Below are 20,940 nucleotides of genomic sequence, written 5' to 3' on the forward strand. Positions count from 1 at the left end.
ATTATTTAGTGTGCACGTACACAATGAAAGAATTGGGGTCACAGCTTTGATTGTAATATCCTATTATTTGGTAGATATAAGTAAAATAATTTGTAATTTAAATTAAAAACAGTTAAAAAGAAAAATAATGCATGCTAATTTTTCTTTCTGACTTTTAATTTTACACAGGGCAAGAGCATCAGTTTTAATCTGGGAAGCCTTTAAATGAAACTTGCTTAAAATCTTAGATCCTACACAGAGGAGAGACCTCAACCAACAGTAAGGTGGAAAAGCGTGATGTTGTCCTTGACAAACCTGCAGAATATCATCTATAACCCGGTAAGTGATTGCTATACAATCACTTTTTATCTGTGGCGGGATTTAGAGCAAATCCAACTGGATAGTAATTGTCCATTGCTGGGGAGAAGAGACCATCAAATTCAGTAAACATATGGAAAGAGACTGTGCAGGGACTGTGGTGGAGCTCAGTCTAGTGGAGGACGAAGTCACGGTGACAATACAGGGTGGTGAGGACGTGTTCTGAATGGAGAGCCATGGCAGTGCAGGGAAGCCAACTTTGGTAGTGCTGGGAAGATAATCACAAGACATAATTTTCAAAGGAAAATGGATTCATTGCTCTACAAATTTTTTTCTTTTTTCATTTGACCCAGTTCATGAGAAGTAAATGTCTCAGCTTTTCCTTCTGCCTTTCAAATACTGTTTCGTACTTGTATGGGGAAAAGGTCAAAAGCGAGGGGCAACATGGCGAAAGAGAATTAGGGTCTTGTGGTCCAAGAGCCCCAGTGACTGCAATTGCTGGAAGTTTCAGAAACATCCTGGGAAGTAATGAACTTGTTTTGATGTGGTGGCAACAATCTTTAGAAATGTCTGGTTTCCACATATCTGAAGCTGAATCCTGAATTTAGGTCTGAGGTAGAGTTGCTGCTTTTCTTTTGTAACCATCCCCCCAGGAGACTGGTGGGCAAGAGAGACAGGGTGTGAGTCCTTAAAGCAGGTAAGCCAGTCTCATTAGTGTTTGTGGTCCCCTTTTTTTGTTACTTACTTTCTAGTGGTAACTCTTTTTAATCCAGGTTTTGATGTCATTGTGCAGAGCAGGGACAACCAGCGCTCAAGCAAGTTCCATTTTAGAAGAAATAGCCTTCACTAGTAGGCGTCCTTTAAAAAGGAAGACCGAGTTTGAAGTGAGACATATAAAATGATTTTCTGTATCTTTGAGTTAAAAACATCTCCAGGTTGGGGATGCCCGGGTAGTTCAGTTGGTTAAGTGTCTTGATCTCAGGGTCGTGAGTTCAAGCCCCACACTGGGCTCCATGCTGGGCGTGGAGCCTACTTAAAAAACAACAGCAACAACATCTCAAGGTTGTAGGTGGACTTTCTGCAAAGATTAAAAAAAAAAAACCTGTCCACAAGGGTGCCTGGAGTACAGTCCTGGCTCCCACCAGGAGGCGGAAGGGATGGTCGGGTGACGCTCCGCAGTTCTGCCCTTCCTGCATGAAGGTGCCTCATCTGAGTGCGATTTAGAGTCATTTTTTAGATTAAAATCCCTGTGCATCCTGGTACAAGCATGCTGATGATTCCTGTAATTTCTGGCTTTAGCACATTCAGCTGAAGGGTCGAAACAAGAGTACACTGACGTTCATTTCCTGCCGAACGCCCAGAGACAGTGCTGCTCCAGGTCTGGAAACAGCCAGGGCATCCACACGGCCTCGCTCCTGCGCTGAGGGTAGTTTATGGTGACACATTCTTCCACAGTAAAGATTTTTGGCAGAAGCCTTTCTTTCTTTTCCTTTTTTTTTTTTTAAAGCTTTTCTGTATTATAGTCTGTTTTCACAAGCAGAAAAGGGTAGAGATAGAAAGATTGACCTGAATAGCAAAAATGACATTTTGCTGGGGCAACATGTCCTACTCTTGATTTTGGCTCAGGTTGTGATCTCAGGGTCCTGAGATCGAGCTCTTTTTTGGGCTCTGTGCTCGGTGCACAGTTTGCTTGGGATTCTTTCTCTCCCTACTCCCTAACCCCCCATGCCTTTCTCTATTTCTGTCTCTCAATCTCTCTAAAATAAGTTAATCTTTAAAAAAAAATGACATTGTGCTCCGTCTTTAACTTATTAAAGAAATACTCATAGCACCAAGTGCTCACACTGCTATGCTCACTAACAAAATAACTGTAATGCAAGAAAATAGTTCTTTTGAAGTCTAGGTTGTACAGTATCCTAATAGATTGACTTAAAATCTCTAAATTACTTGGCAGCCTCTATTTCTTTTACCCGTTGTGTTTTGAACATTGGAAGGGTAGCTAGCTGCAGATGGGAGAAAAGCTTAAGCAGTGTGCACACTTATGTGTTTGTTGACTTATCAGGAAGACACAGAAACTACTGCCTTTTAATTTTTCTTAATGTTTCTAAAGTTTCCATCCACATTGGCAGCAAATTCTATCCACATTGTCTTCTTAGAAAAAGCAAAGTGCACTGTTAACTGTTCTGTGTGCTTTCTCATACCCAATTCATTTCACTGATTGCTATTTATGCAGTTCTTAATCTGTGACCGAGTGTGAGCTGGTTAAGATGCTCTTTAGCAGTGACTCACACTGGTGGTTAACATTCATTCCACCTGGTGCCAAAACACCCTTCCAGTCTCCTTGGGAACCTCGCTTCCATATTTATCCTTCTCTCCTTCATATTCTGAGTAGCCCCCTTTCTGCCTTAGCACTGAATCTTAAAACACAAAAGAGTAAAATCTTTTTTTTAATGGTTTTTTTAAAGATTTTATTTATTTATTTGACAGAGATCACAAGTAGGCAGAGAGGCAGGCAGAGAGAGATGAGCAGAGAGCCCGATGCGGGACTCAGTCCCAGGACCCTGAAATCATGACCTGAGGCTTAACCCACTGAGCCACCCAGGTGCCCCAAAAGAGTTAAATCTTAACCTCCATGGTCTCATCCAGCCCCATGTCCTTCTTGTTCTCCCCTTGCAGACTAGTGTCCTGAGACAGCATCCGTTCTGCAGTCTTCATTCCCTCACCACAGCTCTGCCTTCTGATTTTTTTTTTTTAACTCTTTCTTAATTTCCTCTTGTCTTTACTAGTCATGTCTTTTCCATTTTGTCTTTACTGATCAGTGTTAGACCTTCTGAGTATGTACACAGTATGTGAGCAGTTCTGGCCTTTTACCCAATGCTCTTAGATGCTCTGCCGGCCTTTCAGGACTGAGGAGTTTATAACTAAAGTCATGTGTTCCTCCCCAAAGCAGCTTCCCTTTTGCGGGTTTCCATTTCTTTCCATGCCTTTCTGCTGTTTAATTATGCCTCCTCCCATGCCGCCAAGCCCTGAATAGTTTGAGGATAATCTGTGTTCCAAATTTAATTTCATTTATTTATGTCCAACCCAGTGGCTTTTCCTTTTTTTATTATTATTTTTAAAATCTAATGACAGTATGTATAAATCATTTTTAAAAATTCAAACTGTAGGGGCGCCTGGGTGGCTCAGTGGGTTAAAGCCTCTGCCTTCAGCTCAGGTCATGATCTCAGGGTCCTGGGATCGAGCCCCACATTGGGCTTTCTGCTCAGCAGGGGGCCTGCTTCCCTTTCTCTCTGCCTGCCTCTCTGCCTACTTGTGATTTCTGTCTGTCAAATAAAAAAAAAAAAAATTCAAACTGTATTTAAGGGTTACATTAAGCCATAAATTTTCCTTCTGCCTTGGTGCTCGGTTCCCCTCCCTGAAGGCAACCATATTTACCGGTTTTTTGTATATCTTTTCTGAGAGTACACGTGAATATCCCAGAGTGTGTTGTATCACTTTTGTTGATCCTGTTTCTTCACTACAGACCTCGTTTTGTGGTGCTTCTCGCAAAGTGAGGGTCTGTGGCAGGCCCAGTCAGGCCTCTCAGCACCATTTTCCCAACAGCGTTTGCTCTCTTTGTGTCTGTGTCACAGGTTGGAAATTCTTGGAACACTTCAGACTTTTTCATTATTATCATTTCAATTCCAGTAATCAGTGATTACAACCTGCTGAAAGCTCAGATATGGTTTGCATTTTGTAGCAGTATTTTTATTTTTTATTTTTTAAAAGTTTTTTTTTTGAAGATTTTATTTATTTATTTGACAGAGATCACAAGTAGGCAGAGAGGCAGGCAGAGAGAGAGGGGGAAGCAGACTCCCCACTGAGCAGAGAGCCCGATGTGGGGCTCGATCCCAGGACCCTGAGATCATGACCTGAGCCAAAGGCAGAGGCTTTAACCCACTGAGCCAACCAGGCGCCCCCGTAGCAGTATTTTCAAATTAAAAAAAGTACTTTTTGTTTTAGGTGTAGTGCCATTGCACACTTGATAGACTGTGGTATCATGTAAATATAACTTCTTCCTGCACTGGGAAACCAAACAGCTTATCTGAAGAGCTTTACTGCCCTCTGCACTTTACCGAAGTGGCCCGGAATCCGAGCCCGCAGTCTCCCTGAGTGTGCCTGCATAGACACTGCTCTCTGTGCTGCTTTCCCCAGTGAATGCGTTTCGGAGAGTTCAGTACACGTGGCACCGCCTCGCTTGTCTTCCCGGCTGCGCGGCCGGCCGTGGTGCGGGTGTACTGTTGCTTATTCAGCCAGTTTCCTTTAAAGGGCTGTTGGCTTTTGCGATGGGATTCAGTGCTGTGTGGTACAGCCTGGTGTAGGCCTGACTTTTACAGTCTGTAAAAGTGGAATCACTGGATCAAAGGGCATGATCGCCACTTCGTTATCTTTGTAAAAAATCTTCCTTATTTATCCATGTTAAGGATTTTGACAGCCTTCCCTTGTGGACATTGACCTCCTTGATGTGTCTAGCTGACTGGGCCTTCTCTCCTTTCTCTTCCCGTCCCCCGCATCGAGGTCCCTGACACACACACACCCAGGCGTGATGACTCACTGGCACAGAGTCCTACTCATGGCTGTGATTTATTACAGTGAAATGATACAGAGCAACGTCACTAAGAGAAAGGCACCTGGGGCGAAGTCCAGGGGAAACCAGGTGCCGGGTTCCGCAGGCCCTCCCCCAGTGGGCTCCCCCGGACCCACTGAAACCCCCCAGCAACAAGCTGTGACAGTGCATGTGAAATGCTGCCCACCGGGGAAGCTTGCACATGGCTTGCAGTTTAAGTACAGGAGACCACCCTTAGCCATCTGGGTGGTGGGTGCACTCCCTAGATCCAAGTTCCTAGACCCCAGCCAAGGGCCAACCTCGTCAGGAGGCCTTGCAGCGCTGGCGGTCTGTCTGTGAACTCCCTTCTGCATAGTCCCTCAGTTTACAAATCATTTTATAAACCTTTGCCCTAGCTTTTCCATTCTTTTAGGTTCCATGCCTTGATACCTTCAGTAACCCTCTCTTCTTGGACTCAGAGCGTGAGTCCTGGCCTCTCACATCCCGTGTGGCCCTGTATCCACTATTCCTTTTGGCGTATGTGCTCTTAGCTGTTCTCCCAACCCGTCACACCAGACTTGGTCAAAATGATACTCCTCTTCCTTCTGAGATTGGTTTCCTCCTCAGTTTTACCTTGTTAGTTGGTAGCCCTCTGTAGATCATTCCCTTGGAAGTAGTTCTTGTGTGTGTGTCTTCCTCCCCACCTCTCCCCATGTCTGCTGCCATCAGCCTGGCTTGTGCTTGTCTCCGGCTCCCTAAAGTAGCCACTCTCCCCGTGAATGCCCCATGCTCCACTGTGCTGTTCCCGACTGGACTTCTGTCCCCAAGCCCTGCTTTCATGATCTCATACTGCAGTCTGACCCTCTGTCTTGAACTCTCCCCCACCCCCATTTAATTTTTTCAAAGATTTTATTTGTCAAAGTAGAGAGCTAGCTCAAGCAGGGGAAGCAGTGGGCAGAGAGAACAGCGGGCTCTTTGCTGAGCAAGGAACCTGATGCAGGACTCCATCTCAGGACCCTGGGATCATGACCTGAGCCGAAGGCAGACATTCAACCAAGCCACCCAGGCATTCTGTACTGCCCCCTTACTGCTTATGTCTGCCAGATCTGTTTCGTCTTTTCCTGCCTCTTTGCTTTTGTAGATGGACATGTCTTCCTGAACTGGCTTTCCCCTCCTAACTGCCCAGCTCACATCACACCTCCTTAGAAACTGTATTTGGGCAACCTGGAATGGTTTCTGGAGCACCAATTTGGCCTCTTCTGCCCTATATTTGAAGGTGTTGAGCTTCGAGATTGCAATTGCAAGCACAGGAGCCAGTCTGAGCCGAAAAGGCATTATTCACTGACACCCAATAGTTCTGAGAATCTCTAGCAGGACTGAAGAACCACACTTGGCAACTACAGAATCACAGACACTCAAAGTCGTGCTGTACGACTGTTAACCCTCCTCCCCCAAGATGGTCCCTTTGCACTGGCAACCCCACCTGGACCAGCTGTGCCTCCGACCCCAGGGAGCGCTGCCGCCCACCGGCAGAACCAGCACTCTGATTCTGGCTTCTTGCCCTGGTTCTAACTTCCTGTCTGGGAGGTCTGGCAGTCCTAAGTGACAGGGATTCGTCTCATGCCCTTGCCCTTCCCTGCAGTCTGGATGAGGTTGAGGGAGGATCTTCCAGATACGGGACAAGACTGTGATTCTGAGCAGCCAGAGTATCCCATTTCCACGGGGCTCTGACTTCTCCCCAGCTGCGTTATAATCTCCTCCTGGATGGGACTCACACGTACTTCTTTTAGCTGCAGCAGCTGCCTAGGGAGAGGCCTTTGTGGGTAGCAGACATCACGGAAGTAATCCTACAGTAGGCAGAGCAGGATGAGACGGCTAGGACGCCCCAGCAGGTAACACTAAACCCAAGTATGGCTTCGGCTTACGGTATTGTCTCCAATGTGATCAGAACTGGCTTTTAATTTTTTTACATAAATTATTCATGAAACATCCGAAACCTGACATTTGCCTGCAAAACAATACCCTTCTCCCTTTCTGCAGAGTGCTGAGTTCGGGGGTGGGCTGCAGAGCCTTTTGTGTCACTCACATGGTCCCAGTCACCTGAGTAGGACTGACACCGTGGAGGGCGCTTTCTTATGTAGAAAGCGCTCATGCCGACAGCTGAAACAGCAGATGGCGAAGGTGTTCAGCGCTGTTGTTTCTCAGAATAAATAGCAATTTATTAACAATTGGGGAGAACTTATTAGCGGTGATGGGAATAGATTACTGGTCTCAGAAAGTTTCCAAACCTAAAGTTAAACATATAATAAAAACTTGTTATAAAAATATAAATGCTTATCATAGAGATCTGCAAAATATAAAAATACATGGAGAAAATTAAGATCCCATTCCTTAAGAAAACTATTGTTAACATTCTTGGTTTCTTTCATTACAGTGGTTTTTTTTTTTTTTTTAATGTTTATCATTAACTTAGTTAAGATCATACTGTGTCTAGTTCTACAGGCTCTTTTCTCACTAATATTTATATCCCTACCTTTTTGCATCATTCTGCATAAATACAGTTGAAATGTATATAAAATTCGAAGTCATGAAGACTGTTCAGTTGATTAAGAGATTCACCCTGAGAAGGGTGCTGCTGGCTGTTCCTGGAATTGGCCGTGGCCCAGATCAGTGTGGAAGTGTAATTCCTTCCGTATCCTCTCCAGGCAAAACCCGGCAACTCTGGTGTGTGGCACTAGCCTCCTTCTGTGCATGTGTTGTGTTTTCTGGTGTGATGGGCTCTGTTCCTCCCACCCACCTTGCTCTCAGCAGTTGTCACGACACTGGGTGACAGCTGGCTTCAGTCATTTCCTGCTGCGCTCAGCCATCGCTCGGCTCACTGGTCAAGGCCGCAGCACGCTGGTTGAGCTGCCGCCGCTCAGCTGCCACTCCGCTGCATATGTGTGGCTTGCCGGAACCTAGTTTCTGGGCTGACAAGCACTCACTCCTCACCATGTAACCACTGATCATCTCCTGACCCCAGTTGTGGGCACCTGAAGGTGCCGACTGAGGCCTGCCCTGCGCAGCTTAAAATTGAGGCAGCGTCTCATGTGCTGTGAGGGGTCCTTGGAGAGGGGTTAAGTCTGTTGGCCCATGGAGTCTGAAAAAAGCTTCATGGAGGAGATGGCCCTGGAGCTGAGATTTTCTGTTTAGAAGCAACCAATCTACAACTATTTTTTTTTTTTTAAAGAATTTATTTATTTATTTATTTATTTGACACAGAGATCACAAGTAGGCAGAGAAGCAGGCAGAGAGAGAGGGGGGGAAGCAGGCTCCCCGCCGAGCAGAGAGTCTGATGTGGGGGCTCAATCCCAAGACCCTGGGACCATGACCTGAGCCGAAGGCAGAGGCCCAACCCACTGAGCCACCCAGGTGCCCCTCTACAACTACTTTTATGTGCCCTCTCATTTTAGGTCTTATTTCTTGATGATCAGGGCTACCTTGGATAGACTTTAGCATTTTTATCATAACTGGAGTGAGCTTGGTGTAGAGCATGATGGCATCTGGCCTGCTTGTCTTGCTCACATGCCCCTGAGTGGAAGGGGCGATGGTCGTGATGCAGGAGACACAGCCAGTGGGGTGGGGAGGATGGTGGAGTCGGCTCTGGGGAAAGGGAGTGACAAGATCTGATAGTGTGTCCCAACCCAGGCAGAAAGGCTGAGTTCCGTGATAAGGGGGGCAGGCAGAGACCTGGATACTGTGTTATAGCCTAAGTCTGCAGACTGGACCAGGCCAGGCCAGGCGGGTGCTAGGCCTTGAGATACCATAGGCACCCTAAGATCACGCGGTTCTGATTCCCAGCAAGGGTCTGGAATCCTGGCAGGGAAGATTAGACACTTGGATCCCAGGTGTGGAGAAGGGGCTATGTTTGGAGCCCCCTCCCCAGGCAGTAAGTGAACGTTGCTGCCTCCATCAACATGGGCTTGGGGCCTTGCATGGTCTCGGTCCCACGTTCGGATCATTAGTGGAACTTTGGGGGAGAGGGAGAGGACTTCCAGCAAGTTGTTTCTTCTGTTAGCAGAATTATCCTATTAAGTAGACATTTTATTTCACAAAACCCCCAGCCAAATAAAAAGTTCTATGAACTTCCAGCTGTATCTTTCTCTGAAGAACTCCAAGATGTTTCAGATCCTGTCACTATCCTGTTTGAATAGTGACTTGGAAAATGCTATAAGATTCTGAGATTTACATGCATCCTTTCAAAATGTAGTCTTTGTTTTCTGTAAACATCCACTTGTTAAAATTATTTTTTCCTAGGTAATCCCCTATGTTGGGACCATTCCTGGGCAGTTGGAGCCTGGAACTTTGATTGTAATACGTGGGCATGTTCCCTGTGATTCGGACAGGTAAAGCTATCATGTTAGTTGAAAAAGGAACAAGACTGAACTTTTTGTGGGGAGACTGTTTTGGTACTTTGAGGCCTGGTTTTGCTTTCATCGACCGCCCAGGTGCTGAGGAGATAGGAATAAGTGGCTGAGATAAAGTTCACTTGGATGTTTTGTTTTACTGCTGTAAAGTATTAGAGATCTAGTTAGCGATGGGAACTGTGGTCAGACCCCAGGGACAAGGTCGAGTTGCAGTGTAACATTCCCACAGCATTGCTTATGATCCGTTCCGGGTGAGTCGTCTGATGCTTGCTCTGGTACAAACTGGATGAGGCTGTCTTAAGTTCGAGCTGGGCCGCCTCTGAGGCCTGGATGACAGCGGTTTAAGTAAGAAGTGAAAGTCAAGTCTGAAGAAGATAGCCCACATGTTTCTAGGGAGTTCTGTAGAATCTAGAGAAGCAGGCCTCTCAGCTCACAGTTCTGCTGTCCCTTGGGTCGGGTCCTTTTTCTCATGGTTTGTGGCAGCTAGAAACTTAGCCCTCACACCATGTTTTGGGTGGCTGGGTGGGTGCCTGTGGGGTTTGGGGGGAGGGGGCAGGGGAGGGGAGTGGACAAAAGACAGATGCCAGCTGACTGGGGCCATTCTCAGGAGTCTTCCCTGAGCACCTGCACCTCAGCAGAACCTCTGGCACCGGAGGCCACCTGCCTTCCAGGGAGGCTGGAAAATGTGGGCTCTTGCTCTGCATTGACATGGCCCCGGCCCCAGCCCCAGCTCAGGGCTCTGCACTGAGGAAGGAAAGGAAGATTCTGTAAGAAGGTATTTAGGCCACCTGGGTGAGTGAACAGAGGATCAGTCCTAGGTCTCTGAGGCTGGAGTTTTGTGCTTGCTGGGCTTTCCCCTGCAGCCTCCTTCTGGGCTCCCACACAGCTCCTCGCTCCTTGCTCTCGCAGGTTCCAGGTTGATCTGCAGTGCGGGAGCAGCGTGAAGCCGCGTGCCGACGTGGCCTTTCATTTCAATCCGCGCTTCAAGTGGTCCGACTGCATCGTGTGCAATACTCTGAAAAATGAAAAATGGGGATGGGAAGAGATCACCTACGATGTGCCTTTCAAAAAAGAAAAATCTTTTGAAATTGTGATTATGGTGTTGAAAGATAAATTCCAGGTAGGTTTTGGAGAAAGAAGGTGGAATCCTCATTAATGACTATAAGCGCCCAGGGCAGCTCTGCACATCCATGAACTCATCCTTTGTTATTTTAACTCCGAGAAAAAGAGTGGCTCCATCCTTTGGCTGGAAAGCAGGGGCCCGGGGAGTACCTGAATGTGAGGTGGGGCACACCTGTGTCTGCCTCTGGTGTTTCATCCGGAATATGTGCCCAGGGCAGCCAGACCTTTTTATTCAATCCTATTTCTGCTAGCATGGCTGAGCTTAGATCCGAATCAGCACAGCATCCTCTAACTGGGATAGTAAACCGTGATCACCGTGACCCAAATGTGGGGGCATCCGGAACTCACAGATGGATAGGGAATCAGAGTTAAGTCCCGCCACAAGTTCTTTAGGATCATGAGATTTTAGATGCAGAGGAGTTCGTAGAAGTCCTACGCATAGTAAATACCAGCGTTGGCTTCAAGCGGTAAAGACCCTGCCCGTGCTAGCATGTAGGGGTGAGGCAGAAGGTGGCCCTGGAGGCTTTGGACAGGGCGCACTGACCCGCAAGCCCCATGGAGCCTTGAACCTCCCTGAAGTTCAGAGCTTAGATCTCAGCGGACCTGAAATCCACTCGCCTTAGAGGGAAGATTCCCCATCTCTAGTGTGGGTCCTTTCTGTCCTTCGGGATATGCTCCCAAGACAACGCCCCAGAATCGCCCAGTCGCCATTTATCCCTCCCTTGCCTGGCTTTCTGAGCACTTGTGTCCACAGCATTCTTTAAAACACTCCTTCCTGTACTGCGGTGCCTTCTTCTGGGTTTATTTTACCCACTAGTGGGATTTTAAGCTTCTGGAGGTCGGGGAATGGTTTGCATGTGGCCTGTGTTCTCCCGACATCCCCTGTCTGGGAGGGAGGGCCGCGGAGCCAAGTGGAGTGGGTCCCTGCTGGCAGGCCCAGTGCTGCAGGACGCTCAGGAGTGACTTTCTGGTCTCCTCCCAACAGCAGCCCTTGCCTTGAGGGTGAGCCTTTTCCCACTTACAGTAGGAATTGAAGCTGAACTGAGTAGCTGGCCCATGTGTGTTCATTCAGCAGATACAAGATTTACTGAGCACCTGTGGTGTGCAGGGTGGTCTTCCTTAGAGTGTGGTCCTCTAGGACAGCGGGCAGGCTGGCAGGCTTGCAGGACGAGGGGAATCCGGTGACTTTGAAGCCCAGTGTCTCATGTACATGCACAGGGACACACATGCGTATGCACATCTGTATTCATGAATGCATAATTTGTCGGTGGGCAGGGAGGTTCCATGGTTGTTCCTCAGAGGAAGTTAAGAAACACTGCTAATATTATGGATGCTTCCAGTCAGTTTGGTCAGACATGTAATGTGCAGACCTGTGAGAGAAGACACTAAACCCAAGTAAACATGATTTAAATTTGGATGTATTAGTAAATGTATTAATTGTGGGTTTGTTTTTTTTTTTTTTTTTTTTTCCGGGGATGCTGGGCTGTCTTCTCTGTCCATGTAGGTGGCTGTAAATGGGAAACACATACTGCTCTATGCCCACAGGATTAGCCCAGGGAAAGTAGACACTCTGGGCATTTATGGCAAAGTGAATGTCCACTCAGTTGGTTATAGCTTCAGCTCGGTGAGTACCCTTCCACCGCTGGGCTCTCCTTCGCTGATGTCTTCTGATGACGCGGTAGGAAATATCTTTAGTGTCTTCTGTTAAGGTAAAAATTCTGTCAATGTTTCCATCATTAGTGTATTAATTTCTTGGAAGTGAATCTTTCAGACTGGTAGTTTGCTATGTCCGGGCCAGGGCTTCAGTGTCTATAGGATCTCAAATCTTGTATGGCTCTGACAACAACAAAACCCAAAACCCAAAACAGTGACTACAAAACAAAACAAAAACCCTTTTTAACAGCGGCAAATTCCTTGACACAGGAATACAGTGGAGGATTTGTCAAAGATCAGTTCCTAGAAGTAGAAAGTCTGAGTCAAAGGTATTTGCCTTCTAAGTTACAACTGATAGCAGCTGGAGGGCTGGCAAGCTCACCCTCCAGAAAGCTTTCCAGGAATGTTACAGTCTCGGCCGCCGTGCCCGCTCGCTCACATTCTTCTTGATGCTCATTCTGAGTCTCTGTAATGCTTGCCAGTCTGATTGGGGGGGTGGGGGGGGGACCCTTACGTTAAGTACATTTTTGGATTGTAATTTTCAAGCATATTTTCATGTTTAGTACTATTTATAATTGTTTTTGATATGTCAGGGAGGGTTGTATTTAGAATTCTGATGGATGTTAAAAATTAATCTTATCTTCAGGATTTCAGAAGTACCCAAGCATCTACTCTGGAACTGACAGAGATAAGTAAAGAAAATGTAAATATTACATCTTTTAATGAACTACCAGTTTGAAAATGTTCTTTTAGTTGCCATGTAAATCAGGTGGTAGGCTGAGTTTTTAAAAATTATGTTTTTAATGTGAAAAACTATTTTTAATATTAATAGGCTTGAAGTGAGCATTTGAGGATTAAGGCATTTCCTTCTGTCCCAGGCCCTGTTAGTTGTGCAGATGCTTGAGCTCTCAGTGCATCTGCCCACTAGCTGCCATTCTTACATAAAACCAAAAAACCCCTCTGACTTTTAACTGTTGAAGAGAACGGTCACGGTATTTATAAATACTGAACACCGTGCATTGGCACATGAACTCCCACATGTATCTTCTCGCTGGTAGGAACAAGTACAGTCTTTGTTATTAATGGACAAAGTGATGCCTTAGTGGTCTCGGAACCTGGGACCTAATAGATGGAATACAGAGGCTCAGCATCTTGGGAGCACCTTGGAAAGAACAAGTAAAATATGTCTGAATTTCACGTGTAGTCCTACAAAAAAGTTATTTATGCCAGAGGATACAGGCTTCCGATGACCAGGGCCATGAGGCTGTACCCCCAGCCTGAGCAGCCGGTCACTCACAGCTCCAAGCGCACTGTCAGGAAGCGCCGGCTCTGACTGATCATGTTAGAAAATGCATTTTTCCCTTTCAAATGTCTTCACTTTGACTTTCTCTTCCAATAGGTACTGAAGTCCGACATGCCACATTTTGTAAGTATTTCTGCCCAGGTTATAACAGGGAACATTTTGTAAAATCGCCCAGGACATGAATAGTTTAAACCTTAGAAGATAGCTTCATTCCTTCCCCACCTTACTGCAGAACTCTTTCCCCAACAGCCTAGTAATAGAGGAGACATTTCTAAAATCGTACCCAGAACTGTCTACACCAAGAGCAAAGGTTCGACTGCCCATCACACTTTGACTTGCGCCAAAATACTACCTACCAGCTGTTTGTCAAAGGTTTGATGAACCAAAAATTTTCTTAATTTTGTATAACCGATTAAGCTTGAATTAGCTGGTAATGTATAACTTCTGCCCTCAGTAGAAGCCCAGAGCAGCCACTCTGCCTTTCTGCGCGGACCCCGGACAGACGAGAGTCAGCTGGGCATCGAGTCTCTGGGCTGAGTGTGTTTCTGTAATGCTCCCACCTGGGCCGCTTCCCTCAGGCGAACGTGGAGCACGGCCGCAGGCCCCGAGTGTAGGCGACTTTCTCAGAGTGTGTGTGGCTCACACGAGGGATTTCAAGCCCCACTTCACATTTATTCATTTCCTCCTCTGAGACGCTTTCCTTAAGTGTTGGCTGTGAGCCAGGCGGTGCCGACCGCTGGGGCTTACAGGGGCAAGTCTTAACCATGGCCCCGTATCTTCGGACAGTTTTCTCCCATGAGGTCGCTTTCCAGAGGCCTTCTGGGGCTCACTGTGGTTTCTCTTCAGACTCTGCCGTTCACTGCGAGGCTGAACTCTTCAATGGGCCCTGGACGAACCGTCTTCATTAAAGGAGAAGTGAATAAAACTGCCAAAGGGTCAGTACCAGTTACCAGGACGAGTGCGAACACTTTCCTCGCACGTCTCTTCCTGCCTTCTTCCCCTAACAGTCTTGCGAGCCGGGTGCGGGCCTGTGTCCTGATCCTCCCCAGAAACGGGAGGCTGTCGAAGTAGCGGGAGGTCAGGCTGCAGCAAGACTGCTAACGAGCTGGTGGCAGAACCAGGGGCTGAAGGCCGGTGTTTTGAGCTAGGCTTTTTGTGGCCACACAGGAGGGTGGCGTTTTTGTCCGGGAAGCCCACCCGTGCCTTGAAGACTTGAGGGCAGCCAGGAGGTCCCCTGACTTGTTAGGGCCCCTTATGTCATGTGACTTGGTAGAACTTCTGAAGAACCTTTTCTAGAGACATTCAAAAGCTTGAATGTCTATTTCCTAGAAATAGATTTCCTAGAAATGTTCTAAAATCTATTTCCTAAATAATAAATTTCTAAATTTATTTCTAAAATCTATTTTCTAGAAATAGACCCCTATTTCCTAGAAAGCAATAAACTGAAGAACAGAACAGCTGTAAACAATGACCGAGAATAGTACTTGAGAGGGCCGCAGCCTGGAGCAAGCATTTTGGTTACTTGCTCTAACCCTTCAGTTGCTTCCCACCCAGATCTGTGGCTTCAACTCTAATGTTCAAGTTTTTTAGGTTTTTATTTTGCAAAGAGCATATTTACACATCAGTGGAATGCTAACTCCGAATTTAAAACTCTACCTTCATCCGCATTCCTAGGTCTGTGTGTGCACACGTTTTGTGTAGTTGTGAAGAGAGCTCAGTTCTGCTTGTTAAAATTGTAGGAAGAGCACTGCTGACTACCGGTTAATTTTCTTTATTCTCTCAAAAGCTTTAATGTTAACCTCGTATCGGGAAAATCAAAGGATATTGCTCTTCACTTGAACCCACGCCTCAATATTAAAGCATTTGTAAGAAACTCTTTTCTTCACGAGGCCTGGGGAGAAGAAGAGAGAAATATTACCTGTTTCCCATTTAGTCCTGGGATGTACTTTGAGGTAAGATTACGTTATGGGACAGGGCAAAGAATCCTGGGAGGAGGGATAGGATAAATGGTCTTTTAAAATCAAGTCCCTGTGGAGATTGCATTTGGCTTTTATTTGGAGACTGTGCATATAAAAGGCATTCAAAATACAGTCAGTATTTTCGTTGGCATAAATGGCATAGCAAGTAGAATAGCACACTGTTTGCATTGGAATTATTACTGTGTGGTGGCTGTATTAGTTTGTAGGAATTTTAACAGGAACCTTGTGCCTCAAGACAGATCTAGGCTAATGCTAAGTGAACCAGAGGGCACAGGAGCCATGAAATTGTCTGCTCTGTCACCTGCCATCTTGGTTCTATGTAGCTTTAGGTGGCAGTCCTTTCTTCCAGGTTAGTCCTGTTCATGTATATTCAAGGAAAAAGAGGTTTAGACCCTTAGAACTTAAAGACCTACAGTCCTGAGTCCCCCAAGTGTGTGAACATTATGGTCAAACAGCCTTTCCCAAAATGCTTCTGGATGCTGAGCGGATGAGACGTGGATGCTGGGTGGCTGGCTAGGTCTGCTCACCAGCTTAGGTGAAGCACTGCCTTACATGGTCATTCAGGGTCCCTGATTTAGGACATGCTTCTACATCCTACAAACGGTCACATGCTCTGGACCATTACACAGAGTTCTTAAGGACTCATCAAAACTAGTTGTTAACAGCAGGAACATCAAGGCTGAATAGAAGACGCCAATCAGACATTCATATGTATTCATAAGTTCCCGGTACATGCTGTGACCAATGTGAAGTAGTTGTAGGAGGTTCCCTGGAAGGTGTGGATATGGGTTTGAAATTCAGAAGGATGTAGGAAGGTGAAGTGAAAGGTGGCTTTTCCACATTGAGGGGATGATTTGAACAAGATGGGGAGGGGAGAGTGTAGCACGGGTTTTCTTGGCTTGGCAGGAGTCCAGGTATAAAAGGTAATGGGGGGCTCACTGGAAGGACACAGAGGTGACAGCTGCAGAAGGAAGTAGACCCCTGGGGTTGGTGACAGGAAACCAGTGACATAACTTGTTCTTTGAACTGACCCCAAGTTTGGTTCTGTAATAAAATGAAAAAGGACAAGAATTCTTTTAAATAATCATTTTTTCCTTTTGTTCTGTATCTCAGGAACAGTAATTACCCTCCTCTTAGACCACTGTTGTTAATTTTCTATCATGATCAGTTTTTCTCTGCTTCAAATGCCTGCCTTTAAGATTCTCGATTATTCCATTAGTTTGATTTTAACCAGTATCTTCTGTTCCTCATTGTTTAAAATTCATTTATTCACTCTAACTACTACAGTCTTTAAAAAAATATTTCAGTTCTGTAAATTTTTTTTTTAAATCATCAAATCACGTTGGTATGAGCTGTTCTAGAATATCCAATGGTTGTGAGGGATTTTGTTGTTCCATATTTTCTTGGAGGTTGTGGGTCTGTCTTTTGCATGTTGTGTACTTGTGTAGCGGCAGTGTGTTCTCCGGGCCACAGACTTGTCCCGCCCGTTGGTAAGGCAGCGGTGCGCCACCTGCTCTGGTACGATGTGGTGACTGATGGACTCTTCCCACTGCGCCCCTCTACTGCCCCTTCCGGGCACGAGGCTGTATTTTGTGTTGAGATTTTGTCAAAGGTACCTTTGCACTAGTCAGAGCAAAAGAATAAATACACTCTTTGCTTCTTTGCAGATTTAGGTTTTGCCTCAGCCTGGCCCCTGGGGATGGAGCTGGGTTTGCAGCAGGGCTGCTCCTTTCCGCTCTGCTGAAGCCTTGACAGAGGGAAGACGCAGTCGGGAGAACATAGTGCAGGTTCACCACACAGGTCCTTTTAGTGGGAGTGGAGAACAAATGGCAGAATTGTTGGCTGATTGGCAGCAGGAATGTCTTATCAGAAGTAGGAATTTTAGGTGCAAAAGTGAATTAAAGGGATTGGAGTTTCTTTTGAGTTTTAGGCAAAGACATCTCTGAAAGACTCTCTAGTCACGAATCGGAACTGAATCTTTGTCAGAATGCGAATTCCTCCATGGATTCACAGAAGCCTGAGCTTTTGGGAAACAGATGGAGACCAAGAGGTGCTGAACTGGGAGGGAAGTCAGGGCCACGAGGCAGCTGTGCAATCCTACAGAGTGCAAAAATTTGGTTTTTGATTTGTCTAAGACCCTAGAGTTTAAGGCAGAAAAGTCCCAATCCAGGTCCCTTGGTTTTCAACTGTAAACTGGAATCGGCTTCTCTGTGAGCGCCAATATGGTGGCAGTTTCCTGCGTCATTACAGTCCCTGAACAGTGGCAGGGGAGCGGGGACAACAGGCAGGAAAGGGGACAGCAGAGGTAATGTGCTGAGGGAAGGAAGGCCCTGGGGACAGTGTGAAGCTCCAAGCATACTCAGTTCCCTGAGTGGGACAAAAGCAGAAGATGCTACGTTTAACAGCAGCAGGCTGGGAGAACATCTTTATAAAGCAAACCCAAGGGGAGCCACTAATGTTGTGTGTACTTTCCTTCCAGATGATAATTTATTGTGATGCTAGAGAATTCAAGGTTGCGGTAAATGGTGTACACAGCCTGGAGTACAAACACAGATTTAAAGAGCTTAGTGATATCGACACACTGGAAATTGATGGAGATATTCACTTACTGGAAGTAAGGAGCTGGTAGCTGATATGCTTGCTACAAAAACTGAAATACAAAATGACTTATGTAACACTGGCCCTGTTAAAATGCATCTGTTATATTTGTATATATATATATTAAGATGAGCTTGTATAACGTGAAGTCCTACTAGGCGTTCTCACACTGTGTTCGTTGCCACACAGTGTGGCTTTGTCTGGCACAGAATAAGGAAATTTGAGGCAACAGCAACGTACAGTCATTATTCAGGTCTTTCTATTCTCTCTCCCACGCTGGCCTCTTCTTTTTAAAATCTTCACATTCAGCAAGTGGCTGTGGGGACAGAAGTCTACAGTGGAGCACAATATTCCCCGTTCTCAAGCTCAACAATATTCCCCGTTCTCAAGCTCAAAATCTTCTGTGCTCTGACATCATGCCACTGCTTTTCCCACAGGCATTAGTCACATAAAGTAACCAGAGGTAATTACTCAGCTGTGAAGTCACCTACATAAACTAACTTATGAAACACTACTTTTCCAGCGATCCCTTTCATACCTAAAGTTTAGTCACCTCCCATAATGGAAAGGACTGATGTTGCCTTCCATCTCGCAGTTTCCTTTGGCATGATAAATACTTAGCTTTACTAGCTGTAAGCATTGCCAAATAATTTAACACTACACAATCTGAACACAGCACAAAGATTAAGGCAGAAAATGCAGCAAAACAAAACCAGTCGTATTAAAATTAACTTGATGTCAGTCTCAAGGCCAATGATGTCTCTGTCAGTAAATGCTTGGTGTGCCTGAATTCAGGATGAGTCCGAGGTCTGCACATACCCCAACAGAAAATTTTAAGGGACAGGACTTTAGCAAAACAAAGTCAAGATCAGGTATCATGACTGTTGATAAAATAGGCACTATAAGAGGGTGAATACAGAGACCACTGGGGCAGAGAGGCGTGTACCAATCTGTTGCTTGTCCCTATGCAAACGAATCCTGCCTTTCTGCTCCTCTAAAGGTCAGTCCCTCATCATTAGCGACAGATCAAAACACTGTTCCACTGGAAGTGGTTAAAATCAGACCTGTATCAGCAGGTTAAATTATTGCATTTCTGTAATTTTGTTCTCTTATTCTCTGAAGTGAGTTGGCAGAAGTTCTTTGTACAATTCCTACAGGTCAGATCTTGTTATAGGAGATTTCAAAGGCTTGGGAGTAAGGAGGTAAAAAAGCTGAATCAGTTTGATCATTTTATCAGTTGCTGGGCTGAGTATGCTGCCGGCATTTAGAAATATTTTCTACAGGTTTTGGTTAGATATTATTTGTACCCATATACCAAAAAGACTAAACTAGCAATCTGATTTTTTTTTAGAAATACTCAGAGAAGAAGTTTCTGACAATTCTTTTCTATTCATGTTAATTAATTATGTTGCCTCTTGTCAAACTTTCACTTGGGAAAGTTGAAGGAATCCCCCAGGGTTTTGGTTTTTTTTTTTCCCCTTTAAAAAGAACACCAGAGGGCATGACTAAGACATGCAGACTACAGGCCACTCAGAGAAAAAAGCCCACATATATTGTTTTCTCTAATACCTAAGCATACTTATATTTGCTCTTGTTACACATGAAGGTATTATTAAGCCATAAGACAAGTTTTGTGACAGGAAAAAAAAAAAATCAGTATTTTAAGAAGAAACTGTTAGCACTTAGGAATTAATCTTACCAAGACATTTCTTAGCTGGGAGGGCCCAGTCCTCCCAAGCCGTATCTCTGAAGCTGCAGTTTAGCCTTTTGCTTCTCTGTCTCAGTCCCTCACTAAATTTCTAGAACAAAGGCTTTCAAACTAAACATTCTATGGGAAGTTCTTAGATGCTTTAAATTTTTTTAAAAAAGGCATAAGTAAATAAAATGCCTTAAATAAAGGCAGGTTTAATTTTTCTTAAGCCTTTGCTTCACATGACAGAGATTAGAAAACTTCAAAACTTTGAAACAAATGATACTTTCTCATACAAGTAATTCTTGGATCACCACCAGTGGAAATGCGATCACTTCTAATCCTGGAGGAGCCATGCCACCTAGTGTTTTTGGGCCCTGCCTCCACAGCCCACTGCTGTGGCACCCCAAAGACTGAAGGGTAAAGAAGACAATCCTAGTCCTAAGTGGGAAATGCATTCCAGAACTAATTCCCTCTGTGGCCACACACACAAAAATTAGGGCTGAAGTGTCATCTACCCAAAATGAAAAGTATTCCAAATAGCTTCCAGTCTGAAGCGCTGCTGAGTGCATGTCCTTGAAGAGCTACCGTAAGTGAGATCACGACTTGCACACATGTACATTCGACTTCCCTTTCTGGAAAGAGTTAGGTTTTACTGTCTAAATGAGGTACTGAGTGCCCAACTTAAACACAGCCATAGTATCAATAACTTCAATCAGAAAAGACTGCAACAAATGTTTAAACAAACACAGACTGCGTACAAACACCGGGTACCATTTACTCTCACGGCCATTCTGTACAGGGGGTGGGAGAGGCTCTACGGGAGCACAAACTAGGCAGGAATTTTATAAAGGAGTCTGCATAGGGGTCAGGGTACCAAAAGGTAATATGGTACCAAACACCCAAAAATAAAAATATGAAAAATAAAATCTGACCTCTGAACAGAGGAAGAAAGAAGAAACACCAAAAGCCCAAGGTTTAGAAGTAGCTCTGGAGTGGCTCTCCCAGTATAGCTTCCAGTTGTTGAATAGTCTTTTGGCACTGATGTTCTACTTCTTCACATTCATCTAAAAAACAAAAATAAAAACTGAACCAACCTTCTGCTTTAACCACTCGTCTAATACGTCAGGTGTTGCATTCTGTGGCCACTGTTTGGTCACCAGAGGGAAATGGAGCAGAGAGCATCGTGGAACCCCTCCTCCGCATGCCCCCTTCTTGCCTTGGTTCCCTTCTTGGTTTTGGACCTGGAAGCTGAGTAACGTGGAACCCTCAAGGTACTGGTACACTAATGAAAATCCCAAATTCCT

General features: G+C 45.4%; 2 protein-coding genes across 9 annotated transcripts in view; one reads left to right on the forward strand and one right to left on the reverse strand.

Moving 5' to 3' along the window:
• Positions 1 to 20,567, forward strand: part of LGALS8 (galectin 8) — a 48,983-nt gene extending 28,416 nt beyond the window's left edge. For 3 of the 8 annotated variants that reach the window (XM_047702531.1, XM_047702533.1, XM_047702532.1), the window contains exons 2-11: positions 169 to 318; positions 9,179 to 9,267; positions 10,198 to 10,408; positions 11,915 to 12,088; positions 12,710 to 12,766; positions 13,463 to 13,489; positions 13,616 to 13,738; positions 14,213 to 14,301; positions 15,153 to 15,318; positions 17,825 to 20,567. In XM_047702531.1, the coding sequence (XP_047558487.1) occupies positions 277 to 318; positions 9,179 to 9,267; positions 10,198 to 10,408; positions 11,915 to 12,088; positions 12,710 to 12,766; positions 13,463 to 13,489; positions 13,616 to 13,738; positions 14,213 to 14,301; positions 15,153 to 15,318; positions 17,825 to 17,974 (1,128 nt within the window). In that variant the 5' untranslated portion in view covers positions 169 to 276 and the 3' untranslated portion in view covers positions 17,975 to 20,567. The remainder of the gene's footprint in view (positions 1 to 168; positions 319 to 9,178; positions 9,268 to 10,197; positions 10,409 to 11,914; positions 12,089 to 12,709; positions 12,767 to 13,462; positions 13,490 to 13,615; positions 13,739 to 14,212; positions 14,302 to 15,152; positions 15,319 to 17,824) is intronic. The other 5 variants (XM_047702535.1, XM_047702536.1, XM_047702537.1 and 2 more) reach the window with 5 other exon arrangements.
• Positions 19,308 to 20,940, reverse strand: part of HEATR1 (HEAT repeat containing 1) — a 64,443-nt gene continuing 62,810 nt past the window's right edge. The window contains 1 exon segment of the mRNA XM_047702530.1: positions 19,308 to 20,700. Within this exon segment, the coding sequence (XP_047558486.1) occupies positions 20,612 to 20,700 (89 nt within the window). The 3' untranslated portion in view covers positions 19,308 to 20,611.

This window comes from Lutra lutra, chromosome 14 (genome assembly GCF_902655055.1).
Source record: "Lutra lutra chromosome 14, mLutLut1.2, whole genome shotgun sequence".
Lineage (NCBI taxonomy): Eukaryota > Metazoa > Chordata > Mammalia > Carnivora > Mustelidae > Lutra > Lutra lutra.